The sequence below is a fragment of the Pygoscelis adeliae genome, unplaced genomic scaffold, assembly GCF_000699105.1.
Source record: "Pygoscelis adeliae isolate BGI_AS28 unplaced genomic scaffold, ASM69910v1 Scaffold77, whole genome shotgun sequence".
Lineage (NCBI taxonomy): Eukaryota > Metazoa > Chordata > Aves > Sphenisciformes > Spheniscidae > Pygoscelis > Pygoscelis adeliae.
In genome coordinates, this window is record NW_008825216.1 from 4,156,430 (window position 1) to 4,175,830 (window position 19,401).

Consider the following 19,401-nt stretch of genomic DNA (forward strand, 5'->3'; position numbering starts at 1 on the left):
GCCCATGGCAGGGGCGTTGGAACTAGATGGTCTTTAAGGTGCCTTCCAACCCAAATCATTCTATGATTCTGTGACTGATATTTTCCTTTTTGTGTTGTATTTTCATAAGTCAATGTTTAAAAATCCTACAGGCTACATTTGAAACACTGTTTCTCTGAACACATCAGTTGTTTAGACAATCTTTTGGACTTCTGTAAGGAACCAAAACCTTTGTTTTAATTGACATCATTGGCCATCAAACAGGAGTTCTGAGGAATTTGTATGTAGTGAAAGTAAGCTGCTAGGTTATATTGTTACATGTTCCTAGTAACAATCACATAGAAACCATGTCAATCATGATGCTACTGTAACTCTAACTTGTATTTATTAACCCATTTCCATAGAAGAGTCCTAAAGTTTGCTGTATCAAACACAACTTTGTATTTATTTCTGACAAGCAGAAAAAATAATCTGTCAAGTTTTAATGTATATTATTCCTTTGCTCCCCTGCCTCACACTTTTTTTTTCTTGAGAATTTTTATGGCATTAAATGTAGGTGAAAAAACCACTTACCTTCTGAGCTCCTCTTACCACCTCATGTCTTCACTGAAATAAGGGGAGAATTCATATTCCGGGCTAATTTGACCTGACCTTTTTTTAAAACTCTGGTAAATGCATATTATGCTTATTTGCAGCATCTTCAAACATCATTATGTTGGCATTTTTGTTCAAGGAACTTTTCAGGAAGTACATAACATGCTGTCTTGTCTCTTATTTTAGTCTAGTTTTATGCAATGGGTTAAAGGATGGGCTCTGCCTGCAAATGAATCTTCACAGCATGAGTCATGGTCATTCTTAAGACCATTAAAGCCATTGAAGAATATTTTTATATCCTAACAATTCCAATTTTGTAAACAAAGTAACACTTACCAATGGGGCTAGTATCTTTTATTATTTGTGGAAGACAGCAAACCTGTTCTTTAGCACAGTAGCTAAGTTAACAGTCTAGGTTTACAACCAGAGGAATATAATGTAACAGAAACGACTATAACTGTTTTACACAGCTAAATAATAGTTTATACTCTAAATAAAGGAATGTAAGTAAATCTCCCTTTGGGGAGGGGGTGGGGGAGGGAATGAAATACATTTATTCACTGAATTAATTATAGTGGAGAGATTACTTACCTTTAATGTTCTTTTAAATGGGACAAAACACTTTTCTTTGTCTAAGGTCCTATCTGTTTCATATATTTTGCTTACATTTTCTACCAGTCTTGCCTCAGTAACTCCTGTGTGTATTAGCCAGTTTCAAGCAAACTTGAAAAAGGTAGCTTAGAGATGGCTATGTTCTTTCATGTTATGTAAAAAAACCCAGCGATTAGACATAGAATAGGCATCTAACTTGCTGTCAGCATTGAAGGAAACGCAGAGAGAATTGTATGTGGCTATTCTGCTTGGCAGAACCTGGTCTGCTATTCAGTGTGCATGTACTGGTTAACCCATGAGAGAGATGCAGGTTCAAACTGCTTGCATCCAGTGGGCATCATACAGGAAACTGGGATTATTGCATTTGTTGGGTTTGAAGGAGGCAGAGGATAGAAAACTGTACAAAGCAAGTCTCATTAGTTCCAGTTTCAGGGAGTGTTGTGTATATACAAGCAACATTGGAAGCTTACCGTTATTGACGATAAACATTTTAACACACTTTCTCTTTTTTTTTTTTTAATGAACAGATAAAAGAAATTTGTCTGGATTAATACTGAACTGAATGCATCTGAACTGAAGGAAATGTTTTAAGATTGCTCTCCTGACAGAAGTTGTACAAAAATGGTACACTGAGGTTTCTGCTTGCACTTCTGGGAAGACTGTAACTGTATTTTTATATTGCAGTTTATTGGCCCATAAAAGACAATGTAATAACAAAAGTAACAGTAAATTCACGCAATAGTAGAGGTTCCCCTCCCACTGACTGGACATGAGTGATCAAAGGTCTTTGCAAGACGATAAGCACAAAGTTAGCAGAACTTCCTCAAAGTTCAGGGAGTCTTCAAGAAGCATGCAGTCTGATGATTATTTTGCTAGAAAACTTAAAGCTTTGAATGGTAGCATGGGTCCTCCCGTTTCTTCAAATGCATCTAGCAAAACTGAAAATAATCAAACAAATGGTACACCAGCTGTGCCTAAAATGGGTGTTCGAGCAAGGGTATCTGAATGGCCTCCTAAAAAGGATTGCTCTAAAGAGCTGAGTAAAGCTGCTTGGGAAAACAGACCTCCAACCAGTTACGAAAGTGTTGGCTCAGTACTTCCAAATGGACAAAATGACCAAAGCGATGGACAGCAAGAAGAGCTAGAATTGGAATTTACAGAGGGAAAATACTCAATTGGAGATCTTTTTGTTCATTCCCCTCAAAGGGGACTTCATCCCATAAGGCAAAGAAGCAACAGTGATGTGACAATAAGTGATATTGATGCTGAAGATGTGTTAGACCAGAATGCTGTCAACCCAAATACTGGAGCAGCTCTTCACAGAGAATATGGCAGTACCTCTTCAATTGATAGACAAGGCTTGTCTGGAGAAAATTTTTTTGCAATGCTAAGAGGATACCGAGTGGAAAATTTTGAACATAAACCCCTTGCTCCGTTTGGATTTTCTGAGTTTTTCCACTGTGATCCTACAGTTTCTCCAAGTCTACATGCTGCTGCGCAGATTTCCAGGGGAGAATTTGTCAGGATCGCTGGCTTGGATTATATGGATAGTGCCCTACTTATTGGTCGAGACAGGGAGAAATCTTTCAAGAGGAGACTAAAATCAGAAGCAGTAGAAACATCTCTATTTAGAAAATTGCGAACAGTTAAAAGTGAGCATGAAACTTTTAAGTTTTCGCCTGATCTGGATGACAGACTTGACAGAAATGTTCGTTCTTGGAACTATCAGAAATGTTTTGCACATTATGATGTTCAGAGCGTTTTGTTTAACATAAATGAAGCAATGGCTACCAGAGTAAATGTAGGAAAAAGAAAAAATATAACCACTGGGGCTTCAGCTGCGTCACAAACTCAGATGCCAGCAGGCCAAACAGGAAACTGTGAATCTCCTTTGGGAAGCAAAGAGGACCTCAATTCAAAAGAGAATTTAGATGCTGATGAGGGTGATGGGAAAAGCAATGATTTAGTATTGAGTTGCCCTTACTTCAGGAATGAAACTGGTGGGGAAGGAGATAGACGGATTGCACTTTCTAGGGCAAATTCAGCATCTTTTTCTTCAGGTGAAAGTTGTTCTTTTGAGTCCTCTCTGAGTTCCCATTGCACAAATGCTGGTGTTTCAGTACTGGAAGTACCAAGAGAAAACCAGTCCATTCACAGAGAGAAAGTGAAACGTTACATCATAGAACACATTGATCTTGGAGCATATTATTACCGCAAGTTCTTCTATGGAAAAGGTAAATTTTTCTAATGCAACTGTTCTGAGATATTCATGCATTAGATTTAAGTTACTTAGTAAAGATTTTTTTTTTTCCCCTTCTTCTTCTCTATAGAAAGACATAAGTATTACAGGGGATCCTGAAACTGTTTACTAAAATTAAGCCTGTTATTCTTGCTCTCCCAGAGGGATATTTAACAACAAGTGGTTTATGTATAAAGTTATGCAATACTTATGTAAGTTCACTAAGTGTGGGGTCATTTAAATTAGTACGTAAACTAACTTCTCTGAACCAAACTTTCTTGGTGGGCAGGAGGAAAAGAAGATATTTATACCCAGTAAATGCATTGGAAATACTGATACCAGAGTGGAAATCATCATTTCCCAAAAGGTGCCTCCAAAAGAGAAGGTTTTATTATTGAGGCTTCTGACTCCCTTCTTCTAGATTCTGCTGTCTTCAGGTGTCTCTTGGGGCCTTTCATACTGTATGCGCATATACATACTCCTGAAACAGAGAGCTTCTGATGACATTTAGTTTTACAGCTTAAAGAAGGTTGTTTTATGCCTGTCTTCTAGACTTTTACCCTATTCTTCTAGGATATGTTCACACTGCAAAGTGCCAGGGTACTCTTCGCAGCAAAGTAATTATCTTGGCTTGAATCATTATTCAGATAAACTATTTCCACTTTGTGATCTACTTTGGCTGTCTGTATTCAGTACTGCATTGTGCAATGTGTGTGAAATCTCTGTTTTTGCAGGGAGAACCCCAAAATACCTGTCTCTGTCCTTTCTGTATTATGAATTACAGCTCAGTCTTTTTGCTGTTATGAATAGAAAAAAAATCTGCTTCTGTCCTTAAAAGACTGTTACTGCCTGAGTCTTCCTGAAATCATACTTCCTCTGCTTTCTAACTATATTTGAACAGCAGGAAATAAGCACTGTACTGTACTCCTTCCTCTGTGACCCTTTACAACGGACTCGAAAGAGGATCCGGTACAGTGCCTGCTTTCACAATACGGTAGACACCTAGAACTTATTGGATGTAAAAACACTGTATTTAAAAGGCAAGGAAGAAAAGAATCTGGATCTGTCATGGAAGAGGAAGAAAAAGATGCAGAGCTAAGCAAAGAAGAGGCAGTAAATTCAGAGGTTCAAAATGGCTTTTAAGCTAGGCAGGTTGTAAAGGATCAAAAAGTGTTGAGGGAGTCAGAGTGGAAGAGAATGAAAGGAAATTTGTAACAAAAGGGTGGTATGTTTTTTGAGGGACAGAGAAGAAAAGATTGGCGTAGACGGAAATGAAAGGAAGATTGTCAATGGACAAAGGTGGTGGCAGGATAGGGGAAAAAAAAAAAACCACAAGGATTAAGCCAAATGAGAGGACTTGTTTGTGAAATGCTTTTATCATGGATGAATTACAGGTTCTGGAGGGCTGAACATTTTTTGTGAAGAAAAATCTTGTCCAATTAAAAAAAGAAAACACAAAGAGAACTCAATACCACTTTAAATAATATACTATAAACAAACCTAAAGACCTTTCTGGAAAGTTGATGCGAATGTAATTAGTTTTCATTAACTTCTGTTCTGGTATTATGTATATACAATCTGTGACTAAAAGTAAAGTATGTTTATATTAATACAGTATTAAAAAGTTAAGAAATAGTATCTGAGAGTTTTATCCCACATGGTATAATACTAGGAAACTTGAATTGTTGTTGTCCTTGTAACTAATTGTTCTGTAGGTAGAGTTCTTCAAAAGTAAGTGTGATGTGATGCATTTAATATCCAGTAATAAATTGTTACCCTCTCACCTTTACAATGATATATAAGCCATGCCCTGTTCCACATTATCTTTCTATAGAGCTGTAGCAGAAGCTACATGAGAGAAATCTGTATTGGATGGCTCTTATGAGACAGATAGCAAGTCAAGGCAAACATGTTGATGGAACTAAAAACTTAGTTTTCAATACCTATAATCTCAAGGGATCAAGCATGTAAGGAATCTCCAGATTACTTCCAGCTGAACAGAGTTCTCACCTAAACAAAGTTTGTTGTGGATAGAGGAAATAAAACAGGCGTTTTGCCTTGGGCACCAAAATGTCTTGCTGCTGTCCTGATCTCCCACGTAAGAAAAAGTGACGTTTATATGCATACTGGGTCTTACTTGATGCTCTTCCATGACAGTGAGCTCTCCTAGCTGATTGTTCATTAAATTGTAGATTTAATAGCACAGTTGAATTTAGCAAAATAATTGTGGAAGGATGAAATAAAAATTTAGCAAACAATACTAACTTGTATATAGAGACATATGCAATGCCACTGATTTTCTTTGCCTTTAACAAGATATCTATGAAAAAGAAATAACTTTTGGAATATTTGATTTAGTTCACAGTTTTATAATTGGCACTTGTCAGCATACAAGTTTTAGTTCTGTTTTAAGATGCATGGAAGAAACACCCTGGCATGTGTAGCACTAATTATTCCATTCCCTTTCAAGAAATGAGAGATTTGGAATTCAGTGTCTTCTGAAATGAGCTGTAGTTTTATACTGCATATTTATAAGCTTTGTAACTATTGTTAAAATCAAATCCAACACGACTGATGTAAAATATGTTAATGTTTATGGAAAATATCTTCTCAGTTTTCAGTTAAGGTTTGCAAAAGCTAGAATACTTTATTTTATCTCATGGTTTTGATTTATTAATGGTGTCCTTTAGTGAACTATATTTTTGTGGGATAAAAAGGGATGACAAGGGAAAAAAGCTATGTTGATTTTTTAAAAGGATAATTGAAATACGCTTTTATTATCATTGATTTGTCCTTTTCCCCTTGTGCAATTATCCTCATAATACCTTGAGATTTGCCTATTACTACCATGCTTTTTATTTGAGGGATGCTTGCAACCATTTCTTAAAGTGTTATTGTATCTATCTGCTGATAACAAACGGAAAAAATGTCCTAGAGGAAATGTACAGGCTTAGCAAGCTTTTCGTATTAACTCAGTTTCATGTAAGTAAGGCTTTTGTATTAGAAAAGTTGACAATTATTCCTCAAAATGAAAAAGTAAAAAATGAGGAATATTTTGCCATCTCTCTTTAAACAGCTAGAAAATAGCACTTATTTTCTTCTCTTCTCTCCAGTCGATACTTTTAAATCAACGTAAATACATTTAAATGAGCCTAATGAGGTTGTACTTTATGAGATTTGGGAAAAAAAAAAAGCACCTTGAATTAAAAATGTTTTCCCCAAATCCCAGAATATCAGTAGCCATGCTATTTAATTTACTTCAGCTTCTTTAATTCCCATTCTTGAAACGGTTTTATCTATTTTATTTTTAATGTACATAAATAATGTCTTTGGTTTTGTGTCATTCATATTGTACAAGAAATAAGCAGATATCTGCCAAGCTTGCATTTTTCTGCTCAGTAATACTGCAGCCAAGAAATCTAGTAACTGTGGAATACCCTTTTCTAGATTTACATCAAAGTGGAAGGCTATAGAAACCCTACCTTTTGTCAAAGCCTGAATATGCAGCTGTGGGGAGTTTTTATGTTGTTGAAAGTGTTTGACCTCTGAAAATCTCTTCCCCCCCCCGGTCTGTAAAATCCTGTTCCATTAGGTAAATTTGCACATTAAGGCCCAAAGTTTTAATTTAGCACTGGGAAGTCCCTGAGGTATAATTTATCCATGCAGGTAGAATGCTCAGGCTGGGGAATGTGGTTGGTGAGCATGAGCGAATAATTTAATTTTTGTGCCCCTTTGATCCCAAGTGTTCCTTCCAAAAAAGGGATGCTAGTTGTAATGTGCTGCTACTCATTTTCTCTCCACTGGGAGATGGACTGTAACCACCATCTTTATAGACAGATTTTTGAAAGGCTACCGGAAACTTAATTTAAACTTGATTTGACAAATAAGACTGTCATTTATGTAGAGATAACGATCTTTTTGTATCCATTCTGAGAGTATGGATGACTTCTCAAAGACATTTTGCAAAAACTTCCTTACACATTTCTACAAATACATTGTAACAACAACAACAAAATCAAACTAGCTCCAAAATGCTAGCAAAGTGTTTTTTAATTCAGACAATCTTAAAAGGATAAATTAATCAATTACTTCATTGCTATTTAAAATATGGAATTATAGCATAAACAGGATTGGAAGACGTTTCTGGAGGTCATCCAGTCTAATTGCCTGTTTGAAGCTGCCTTTAAAGGTAGGTTCTGAATAGGTTGCTCAGAACCTATTCCCCTTTGGTTGTCCCTTTAGCCTTTGACCATCTCTAAGGATGGAGATTTCACAAACTCTCCTGGCAACCTTTTCCTGTGTTTGATTCCCCTCAATGAATCTTGTGATGCATCTTGCTGCATCTTGTGATGGTTGCATCTTGTCCTTTCTCTCTGTACCTCAGAGAAGAGTCTGGCTCTCCCTTCTCTATAACCCCCCATCAGCTAGTGGGATCCTGCAGTTATTTCCCCCCTTAACCTGCTATTCTCCAGGCTGCACAAGCCCATCTCCTTCAGCCTCTCCTCATGTGTTATATGCTCCAGCCCCCTTATTGTCTTGGAAGTTGTCTGCTGGCCTTGTCCCACCCTGTCCAAAACCGGACACTATTCCTTATGTGGCTTCAAAAGTGCCAAATAGAAAGGAATAGTCTCTTCTTTCGATGTGCTGGTATGCTCTTGCTAGTGCAGCCCAGAGTGCAGTTAGCCTTCATCTCTGCAGGGGGGGTCTGCTGGCTGCTGTGCAGCCTGTTGGTCACCAGGGTCCCCAGTCCTTTTCTACAGAGCTGCTCCTGAAGCAGTCGGTCCCCAGCCTGTGCTGTTGGATGAGCTTGCTGTGTTCCAGATACAGGTCTATGTTGGTCTTCATAAGGTTTTTGTCAGTCCATTTTCTCAGATTGTCAAAGGGAGAGTTTGTTTTAACATGTCAGGTTGAAAACTTCAGTGGTTTAGGAGTTACTTGACATGCAGCTCAGCTGTCCCATCTCAGCAGCAGCTGCCTCCAAGGGAAGGGGAGAGTGGGCAGTGAAGTACAGACACCCTACAGCTATAGAACTCTACCTGTGTGGATGAGTTACCCTCCTTTGCCCGCTTTTGTAAAATACTGCAAGGTTTATGCATTTCAGTATCTGCCCTATGCACATATTACTCATTTGTTAAAAGCCTGCGGGTTATTCCCCCTTCTCTTCTGCACCCAACTACAGCCCTAACCTCCAATACATGAACTGTTCTCCTTGAGCTTGGTCATGTACATGAACTTGTTGAAGATGCATTCCATTCCATCATTTGGATAGTTTTAAAAAAAATTTAAACAGTAACAGCTCTACTATCAACTTTTGATAAAGCTTTTAGTAACTGGCCACTAATTTGGAATTCATATTACTGATGACAGACCTTTGAGGCCAGCTGTCCATCCAGTTTACATCCATCTTGTAATCTGCATGTCCAAACCATGTCTTTTCAGTTTAGCTACACAGATACTACAGGAGACTGCGTAAAAAGCATTGCTAAAGTACAAGTACGTGACATTCATTGCTCCTTCCTCATCCACAAAGCCAGTCATCTCACTATAGAAAGCAACTTGGTTGGTCATGCATGATTTGCATTTGATAAATCTATGCAGGCTGTTTCCAAGCATCTTTTTGTCCTTCATGTGCCTGGAAATGTCTTCCATGAGAATTTGTTCCTTAATCTTCCTGGGAACTAAGGTTTATGGTGACTAGTCTATAGCTTCCCAGACCCTCTTTCTTGCGCTTTTTAAAGGTGGGTGTAACCACTTACTGTTACCTTTCAAAGGTGATAAAGAGTGGCCTTACAGTGACACTGGCTAGTTCCCTCAAGATGTATCCTGTTTGGTCCCATGGACTTGAGTGTGTCTAGTCTGCTTAAATGGTCTCTAACTTGATCTTCCTCTTCTGTTGGTAGTGCTTTACTCTCCCAGACTGGGCCAGTTGGCTTAAAGATGAACTTAACTATTCATCAAAGACTGAAGAGTTACTAGCCTCAGTTTTCACTTGTTAAAACAGAGTTGCTGCTTTGAACGTAAAGCTTTAAATAAGAATAAATTGAATGAAATGAAGAAAGCTACATAGCACCTTATTTGTTTGAAGACACTTAGCTTTTGTTGAAGACTTTATGTAGATATAGTTTCTCCAAAGTAGTTTCTTACAGCGTCAAGCAAAATGATTAATTTCATAGTACCAAAAATGCAAAAAATTATTATTTCATAGTAGCAGCAGTTGCAGTAATTTGATTATGTGATATGAGTGACCATTCTGCTCATCAAAACTAGCTTTTTGTGATTTATGTACTTATTGTGCAGTTCAGAAGATCACAAGCCAGTGTATTTACAGATCTCGTAGCTCAATTAAAAATAATATTTTTTTTTCTTGCTGCAGAAATTTTTAATGAGATTTGATGAACATTTTCTAGGAGACTCATACTTCATTATTCTCTTCTCTCTTCATTCACTCTTGTGCAAAAGAGCATCAGAACTACTTTGGAATAGATGAAAATCTTGGACCTGTAGCAGTCAGCATCCGGAGGGAGAAGGTTGAAGATGCCAAGGAGAAAGAAGGGTCTCAGTTCAACTATCGTATAGTTTTCAGGACAAGTGAGGTAATGTTCTTTCAGTAATTCTGCAAAGGAATGGAAACGTTAAGTTTAGGATACTAGTTGTTTGTCTGTGGATACGTTGCTAACTCTGAAAGTAAATCTGTTAATGGGAAAGGGGTGTTTCTTGTAGCATTAGTAAATGTAGTTGCTCCTGGAGCAAAGTTTTGCTCTTCTGTACTGCATAAAATGTTTCTTTTTTTTGACTGGGCACCCAAAAGGAGGTAAGTTGGCTGAAGGGAACTGCAAGGGGCAAGCAAGGGAACGGATGACAAAAACAAGGCTGAAGATAAGTTTGGATCAAGCTGCTTGATGTTAAGTTTCTAATGATAGAAATAAAAGATTAAGAAATGAATAGGGAAAAAGGGAGGGGAAAAATATGAAAGCTAGTACTATGACTTATTTGTATTTTTGTGTTTTGTTTCAAAATGCTTTCTTAGAAGCTTTTTTCTGTGAGATGTTTTTATATACTTGCATCATTTGTGGAAGGAATATTAATAAGTTGATGAAAATAGTTGTCTTATTTGGAAGAATAGCTCGTGATCGTTGTGGAAGGACACGTCTTCTAGCTTCTATTTCAAGCGAATTAGTATCTCTTGCAGACTAATTTCTTCTTTATCACAGCAACTAGCTTTGATTTGTATGAAAATACACAATGTTATTATTGTAGCCAGCAACTATAAATCTTCAAAATCCTTAGGACTATTGCTTTTTATTGTGATTATGACATAGAGAAGTGTCAGCTAGACCACCTGATATATCTGGGCTCATGTGCTTTAACAAACAGATACAGAAACAGATATATATATATAAAAATTATTTTTTTTTTTTTAGGCTAGGTTTTTCTTGTATTGCCAAAAAAGGGGTGTGTCTGTATGTATGTGTGGAGAGGTGATTCAGCTGACTCACTTCTAACAAATTGCTCTCTTTTTGCCAAATCCAATGAAGATAAAGCAGTATAGTTTAAAAAATAGGTAGATGGGTTAAATGAAGGTGCCGTTAGCTATGGTTTACCTCACCTGTCCAACCTCACATTCAACTGCTGTGTCTGCTAGGGTAGTATGGCATTAAAATTAACAATTTTTAGTTATTCTGGTGTTTTAATTTTTTTTTTTTCAAAAAAAAGTAATAGTCTTAGGAATTAGAATAAGTTAATAAGATCACCAGTGAATTTCTTTAAACAAAAAATATATTTGTCACTGAGACAATAAAACCCTGTCTCCTCTTAAAAAGTTATTTAGTAATCTTTTTACTGGTTAAAAAAATTAAAAATAGGGATCTTTTTCTTCCCATTCTTTCTTCCATGCTTTTGCTAAAACCTGAAGTTTAGATCTTTAAAAGTCATTGTAGTATTAGAAATAAAAATGTTTTGTGTGTTTTACCTTTACTGCAGCTTACTACACTTAGAGGAGCAATTTTAGAAGATGCTATACCATCCACTGCTCGGCATGGCACAGCAAGAGGTCTGCCTCTTAAAGAGGTGCTAGAGTATGTAATACCAGAGCTGAGCATTCAGTGCCTGAGGCAGGCTTCCAACTCACCCAAAGTACCTGAACAGCTGCTTAAACTGGATGAACAAGGGGTATGTAGCACATGATTTTTCTTTAAAGACTATTCTTTTTTTTTTTTTTTAATTATAAATATTAAAAAAATTAAATATTTTGCAGGAAATTTTAATAAACATGGATCTGTAATGCAAACCATTCACTTGGTTTTGGAGATACTTGTGTATTTTCATTGACAAAATGAGGTTTGCTTTTCTAAGCAAATTATTTTTAAAACACATTGCAGCTTAGGAAAAAAATCATTGGTCTATGGAGATTCTCTTTGGATGAGTGAGTGAGAGAAAGATTATAACGAAACTTTTAACGTTGGTAAGAAGTGACTTTCACAATCTGTATTTGCACTTTAATGTGTACAAATGCTGAATGCAAGTGAAAATACATCTAACACTTTATTAATATTATGTATAGGTAAGGAGGCAAAAGGATATAATGTATTAAGTCTCTACATCTAAAACTTTGTGGAGTTTTTTTACAATAACATTTTCTGATTAACTTGCAGTAGTCTTACTAGAACAGAATGTTTCTGGGTTCAAACAACTGAAATTGTGATTGAGACTAATGAATTGACTGCGTGGCAATGAAATATTCATACGGCTTAAATTTGGAGAAAAAATGGTGAGGCTTATTGGGTTCAATAAAGTGAATCTGCTTCATTCAAAGCTAGTGATTAAATTTATAGCTTCTGAACATTTTGTGAAGGACAGGCTTGTGATGGCTTTTAAATCAATTTTTAAAACCATGTTTTTAAAAAATGTTCATTTAAAGTGAAGATTGCACTTTCTAGGCCAAAGTCAGTATCTATCTGTTGAAGTTGAATCAGCTGATGGATCCAGTTGTTTATGATGGTGGTATAATTAATTTTTTAATGCTAATTCAGTTTTGAATGTAGTGATTGCGTCTAACATTGGTGGTGTCTACCAGAATTCTTCTGTCTTCTCTTGTGGCTGTAACAATTGCTCAAAACTAAGTAAAGGTAGACAGAGGAAGAGAATTGCTTTTTGGGGTGGATTGTTAAGCTAGTTTTGTATGTATATTTTACTACTTTTGTTCACTTTAGTCTTTGAGGAGGACTTTTAATTGAAAATTCATTTTGCCAAATGTCCTTATTTTTTCCCGTGTTTGTCAGTTCTTCTGGTAAAACAATAAAGGGAAATCAGAAGCACTCAGTTCTGAATCTAAGAGTTCCTGATGTACTGTTGCTCTCTGTCTTTCCTGTTTGAGCTCCAGAGTGAGTTTAGGTTAATCTAATAAATAATATTCACTGCTCAGAGAGGCAGTATGTTCTAGGCAGTCTGGAGTACTTCTTTATTTGACCTGACCTGAGTATTTCCCAAACTCACTATAAGTATTTCCCAAAAATTGGAAATGGAGATTGTGCATTGAACTGACCAAAGTAATTCTTTAGTCATCAACTCCTAATTTTGAGAAACAGCAGTACATAGCACTCCTTTTTATTTTGGGTGATCAATCCTGAAAATTCAATCCTGTTGTGAAATGGGCTATCACCAGGCAAAATATAATATTAATGTATCCTATGTGCTGCTTATTATGAGATAATTACTTGAACATAGACAGAAAGCTGTGCATAGAACTGGCATGAGATCCACTTATGCTTTTAATCCTCTTATGTACTTGATGCTTTCAGTTCATTAATTAAGCAAATATAAAAAGAGTTATGCTTGGAACTGAAGGTGATGACTGGCTGAAGTGTCATGAATTTAAAAATATGAATCATGATCTAGAGGATTAATACTGTCACCAGAATAATATTCACTTTGCGTAACGGTGTATTAAATGTTTGCATAGTTCCTCAGCAGATTGAACACTGTTTCGGTGTTTTGATTTAATTTTCTACCTGTTTCATAGTATTCAGTGAAATCTAGTATGGATTATGGAGGAAACGTGGCTAAAACTTTGTCTCTAAAATGACAGTAGAAAGTAGATGCAAATTGGATGGTTGACCTAATTTGAATATATAAATAAAGAATCTGCATTTTCCCAATTTATTCTGGCATATGATGATCAGCATTAGATTTGGCTGTAAATTTACAAGAAAAATCAACCATTTATCTATAACCTGGATAGGATTTTTTTTTTTTTTAACGTCTCTCTAATTCCCCCTCTAGTTCCCCCTCCCCATTTCTGCTAATGGTTTGTTTATTGTATATATGCTTTTTGGTTCCACTCACATCCCTCTGGGAATGTTCACTTCTCTCTAGGCCAAAGACTGAAGTTTACAAAAAGCCCAAAGAAAGTAGGAGCTTTGATTGCAGTGATATTTAGTGGCTATTGAGTGTCTAATCTCTTGAGGTTCTTTGCCAGAAAAACTCTAAAATCTTCACATGATGAAAGTCCACAAGTTGTTGTTGCACGATAAAGAATCTATACTGTACAAGAAGATGACAAGATGCCAAGGTTCCGTAGTGAGTGGTTCTGACTAGAACATAGTCATTTTGAGTTAGGAAGGACTGTGCCTTTAATACATACCATATACCCAAGTAGCTAAATGGGTTTAGAAATTATTTTCTGATGTCACATTATTAAATTGTTCTCAGTGTTAAATTAAATGTAAAATTTCTAATTTAGAAATCATGAGATCAGAACCATGTCTGCAATGATTTACTTAAAAAGACTTGAATAAGCATGCGGTATCATTTCAAAACTGGCAAACTTCATCAGTTTTAAATATTCTGATAGTTTTTCATGCCAGTTAAATGCACCACATAAGAAGATTCTGCCAAAGCTCATTTAGTTACTTCTTTCTTAGGCATTGACTTTGTAAAGGTACCTCGATTTCTGCTTCCGCACAGTCCGCGTGATCTTGGCATTAGAGTTCTTTTGCTTAAGTCTTTTAATTTTGTAGTCATGAGTGCTCCTAGCACATGGGTAGGAGGTTCAGATCACTTCAAATGATCTTGCAGCTGCTGCCTTGTTTAGGAACAGTGGTATTGGCAGAATCAAATTTGTACATAATTGCCTAGTGTTTACAGTACTTGTCCATGAAGTGAAAACCCAGGATTAATTCCTTCCTTGGGTTGGGGAGTTTCAGATCCTCATCTTCAATGTCTCTTAGGACAATGTTTAAACCATGAGATGGTAGGTTGTTTTGGAAGATAGAGGTATACTTCACTCCTGACTAGAATTATATTGATATTCATGAACAAATTCAGGAATGACTGGTCTCCTCAGAAAGAATGAATGAGCGTGACTGCATATTTCTAGACTGAATATTTTGCCCAGATGCTTCTTTACTGTTATTTATTACCCCTATTGTTGGTGGCTCAGTTAACATTTAACTTCTCCACTCGTCAATTCTAGTGTGAAGTCAAGGAAATTAAACCACAGGGAATTTAAGTTAAGCTAAACCATTTGACACAGAGCTGGGATAGAGGTGGCAGTGTGCTCACAATCATTTTAAGTCTCTGCTGGGAAGTATCAAGTAACAGCACTGCTTCCCGTAATCTAATGTTTATATGACCACTTCTCTTCCAGTTTCCTCTATGAAATGTTCATGCTAGCTTTCCACTGAATAAAATAGTCACCAGTGTGCAGTCTGGAACCTTTTGTTAAATACCTAACTCTCTCAAGGCAGTGCTTCAAAATGGGGATCAAACAAGGAAGCACTCTGGATGGATAGCATCTAATGCCAGTCAAAAGGAAATGACAAGAGCAAGCTGGTATCTTAACCCTGCCCTTCTCCATAGCTCGGTGGTCTGACTCAGGCAGCTCCTACAGTGTATCCATAACTCAGAATCTCCTTTTATTTCAGATGGTCACCCCTCCCATTCCACATCAAACTTTGGCACAGCTCCTAGTTCTTCTGTGTTCTGTGCTGCCCAGGTGAAACCTTATTGCAGCACCATTCCTCATTCCTGTCCTTACTAAGTGTGTTCTTTGTTCCTAACTGGCTCCCTGGGCAGTGGCCTCCTGCCAGCATATGTTCCACAAGGGCTCACCCCTGCGTAAAGCAGTTATCAAAGTGAGAGGATGGATTGGAGCTCACCGGAGAGGCGGGAGGGCTGCCATCATACATTACTCTTATTCCTAAAAAAAACTGTGCTGTAGGTTTTCTACACCAGTAGACCAAATTCTGTAGTGTGCATTGCTGTGAATATAGATCTGCTGAAATCACAGAGTTAGGCCTGTTTGTACTAGTTAAAATGAGAAGAAATTGCCCCACGGATAGGCTTAGCTTCATAGTAAGAAAAGAACTCCAGGCCCAATTGATGTTATGAAGTGTTTTGCTATTGACTTTTAATAGTCTAGCATTTCCCTGTTACTTCATTTTAATATGTTAAATGAAGTATTTAATACTTCGTTTAATACCTTTTGGGCATGAGATTCTTAGTGTCAATGATTCTATCTATGACCTTCAAAAACCTTCATTAACTTGGACATCTTGGGGTTTTTTTGTGTGTTGGTTGTGCATGAAGGTAAATAGTTAAACCAAGAATGCTGTCAAATTGAATCTTGAATTGCATGGGAGACAAAGAATACTAGCTTAAAAAAGCAGTAGCATCATGAAAGCACAGAAGACTAGGTTAGTAAAAGCATAGTGAAAACTTTTATTTCTCCAGGGGTGATGAGGATTTGGGTAGTAGTTTTCTTTTTTTTGTTTGTTTGCTTTGTTTTTTTTTTTAATTGACTGTTGGCAACTGCCTTATATACAACTCTCCACTTACAATGGAGAAATGCAGCATTTATTGAAGAGGGAAGGTTAAGGATTTTTTGAAGTCTGGAATGATATTTTTGACACTTCCTTTGATGTATGTATGTTTTCTTGACTTGACCTTTTAGTATTCTAAACTTGTAGCTTTTCCTCAAAATTGCTGTGGTAAAACATTGGTGCAGTAGCATGTCTATGGATTTAAGTTTTGCAATATACTTAACATGGCAGACTATGTGTTATGTATCACTAAGGTGAAGCAGACTGTTCTTGTCACCTTTGCTCTAATAGGAATATATACAGTCTTTGCCTAACACACATTTTAGACACTAATCCTGAAGTTTGATTAAGAGAATGCTGTACAGCTGGAGAGTTGATTTAAGTCGTGAATATAGATAAATGTCATAAGGGAATCTGGTGTGACTGATGGTCTCTGTCAGTTTGCAAAGCTCTAAAAGTTGTCAGTTAAGAATAATAGGACTAATCCGTTCACATGGAGGTTTCCTGTTTGTCATCTTAAGTATGCATAAAAGCTAAGGAAACAAGACAATACTCTGCTCAAGAAGTAATCATCCTTTTTTATACTTAACTTTTTATAGTTTTTATACTTTTTTTTATAGAAGTAATTTCTCTCTTTTTAATGTTCTAGAATTGAGACTCTAGTTTGTTTAACAAAACTATTCAACTGCAATCTGATTTCTAGCTTGAAGTATACTTTTGAAAATGGGGAATAATTTTTAACAATGGACGATTTTATGGGGAGGGCAAAAGATTACATATAACAGAAATTACTGTTCTGAGTGCCTGTTTTAACTCAACCGCACTGAACTTTAAAGGGTGGAAATAAGGGAAAATAAGCCCTCCTTGTTTTGAATCTGAGAGAGAAGACAGTTATACAAAAATTGCCATTTAAAGTTCTCATACTATAACATGCAGTAGAGTGTGCTTTTATAGATAACTGACTAAGTCAAAAGTCTTCATGTACTGCTTTTATCGGTGTTTGGATAGTGACAGTCCACTTTTCTTTCAAGATAGTTGTTGTTTTGTGTTGTTTTTTGGTTGCTTGTTGTTTTTTTTTTCCCTGTGGTGACTTAATTTCCCAAATCAGAAAATTGTTTTTTTGCTTTCAGATAACTTCTGCCAGGGGTTATAACAATGTTAATATTTTAATAGTTAGTATTTGTTCTAGTATTGGCTTTCCTTTGCTTCTATAATTTTTCCTTTCCCTTTTTTTTTTTTTTTTAATTTCAGCTGAGTTTTCAACATAAGATTGGTATCCTTTACTGCAAAGCAGGCCAAAGCACAGAGGAAGAAATGTATAACAATGAGATGGCAGGACCAGCTTTTGAAGAGTTCCTTGATCTGCTGGGCCAGAGAGTGCGCCTAAAAGGATTTAGTAAATACAGGGCTCAGCTAGATAATAAAAGTAAGTTATTTTTCCAACCTATGGTAGAAACTATAATTATCCAGTTGATCTTCCTCAAATCCTGTTTTGTCTTTTCATGCTCTTGACTTTGGGTTTTGATTAGTAAGAGTATATGGTAAATGAGGAAGATGAAGCATACGATAAGAGCATGTATCACACCTTGTCTGAAAAGTTATTTACTTTTTCTGTGACATCAGTAAAACTGAAAATCAAAGCAACTTATTTCATTTGTTTGCTCTTAGTTAAAATTAGTTAAAATATCACTACTATGTGAGTGATATTTTTTATATATTTCAGAATTTCCCAGCTACACTTTAACATCTTATCCTTAAAAAGGCAAAGGAAAATACATGTATTTCAAAATACAGAGTCATGACAAAGGACCATTTTCCTTGTTTTAATTAAACTTCTGTGCTTCTTTTTAATCAACATACATATTGATGTTTATATTTGAGGTGCAATCAAGTTTCCTAGTTTCTCACATGTGCACAGTAAGCATGTTATCATTTGGCAGTTGATAAATGTTCATCTACCACTGTGTTATTACTGCCATTTCCTCAGGTCTTTCAGTTTCCCTAAGTGCATTAGTGTAATAATTTAATTGTACAAATTTGTTGGGTTTTGTAGCAAAAATAGGAACAGAAGTATTGCTTCAGTTTTAATACTGAAGTATTAAAAAAGTCAATGACTTTTTTAAGTGTTAACACACTTCTTTATTAGCACTGCTTTTCACTGCCCTTAACTTTAACTTAACTCATTCTTAGTTTAATGTAGTTTTAACAGGATTTTGACAATTGATCACTATGAGCTGTGATCTAAGGATATCTAGGTAATCATCTACTTTATTGTAACATACTATTTTTATAGATATAAAAACTAGATAAAAGGAAGAAATGAGGGTAGTGAAACACTGGAAGAGGTTGCCCAGAGAGGTGGCAGAGGCCCCATCCCTGGAAACATTCCAGGTCAGGTTGGACGGGGCTCTGAGCAACCTGCTCTAGTTGAAGATGTCCCTGCCCACGGCAGAGGCGTTGGATTAGATGACCTTTAGAGGTCCCTTCCAACCCAAACCATTCTATGCTATGATTTGATTTGTATCCTTATTTTTGCTGTAGCTTGCCTATTACACCCTGAAAATAGATTTTTAAATTTTTTTTAATATACTGTATGTGGCCTGTGTATAACAGAAAAGGAATACTTTTGTTAGCAAAGTACATCTTTTTAAACTATTAAATCCTGCTACTTGTGTGCATATTCTACTTACTTTTCTAATCAAATGGGAAAGTTGCTTGAACTGTTAGAGATAAGCTGCCAAGAAGGAAGCTTAGAAAGATGTACTTAAAGGAAATTAAGGGAAGATCTTCTTTTCTTGCAAGGGATATTTTGCCTTTCAAATAGTCACAGAGATGTAGGAATCAGTAAGTCCTCCTATTCGCTTCTCTGTTCCTCCTGCCACTTACCCATCTGATCTAGCCTGGTTCTTAGGAATCTCTTGCGCGTTTTTGCTAATTCAACATCAGTCTTCATTTAACTGGAATACATCTGGATTTTGTTGGTTTGTTTTTTTTTAAATCATAGAATCATAGAATCATAGAATCATTAAGGTTGGAAGAGACCTCCAAGATCATCGAGTCCAACCGTCAACCCAACACCACCATGCCCACTAAACCATGTCCCTAAGCGCCACATCTACCCGTCTTTTAAATACCTCCAGGGATGGTGACTCAACCACT

At 36.4% G+C, this 19,401-nt stretch overlaps 1 protein-coding gene across 1 annotated transcript in view; it reads left to right on the forward strand.

The window, feature by feature from the left end:
• The window catches only part of SIPA1L2 (signal-induced proliferation-associated 1 like 2), a 125,794-nt gene that overhangs the window by 34,608 nt on the left and 71,785 nt on the right, over positions 1–19,401 (forward strand). The window contains exons 2-5 of the mRNA XM_009329170.1: positions 1,713–3,419; positions 9,884–10,017; positions 11,405–11,593; positions 17,494–17,668. Coding sequence (XP_009327445.1) covers positions 1,955–3,419; positions 9,884–10,017; positions 11,405–11,593; positions 17,494–17,668 — 1,963 coding nt within the window. The 5' untranslated portion in view covers positions 1,713–1,954. The remainder of the gene's footprint in view (positions 1–1,712; positions 3,420–9,883; positions 10,018–11,404; positions 11,594–17,493; positions 17,669–19,401) is intronic.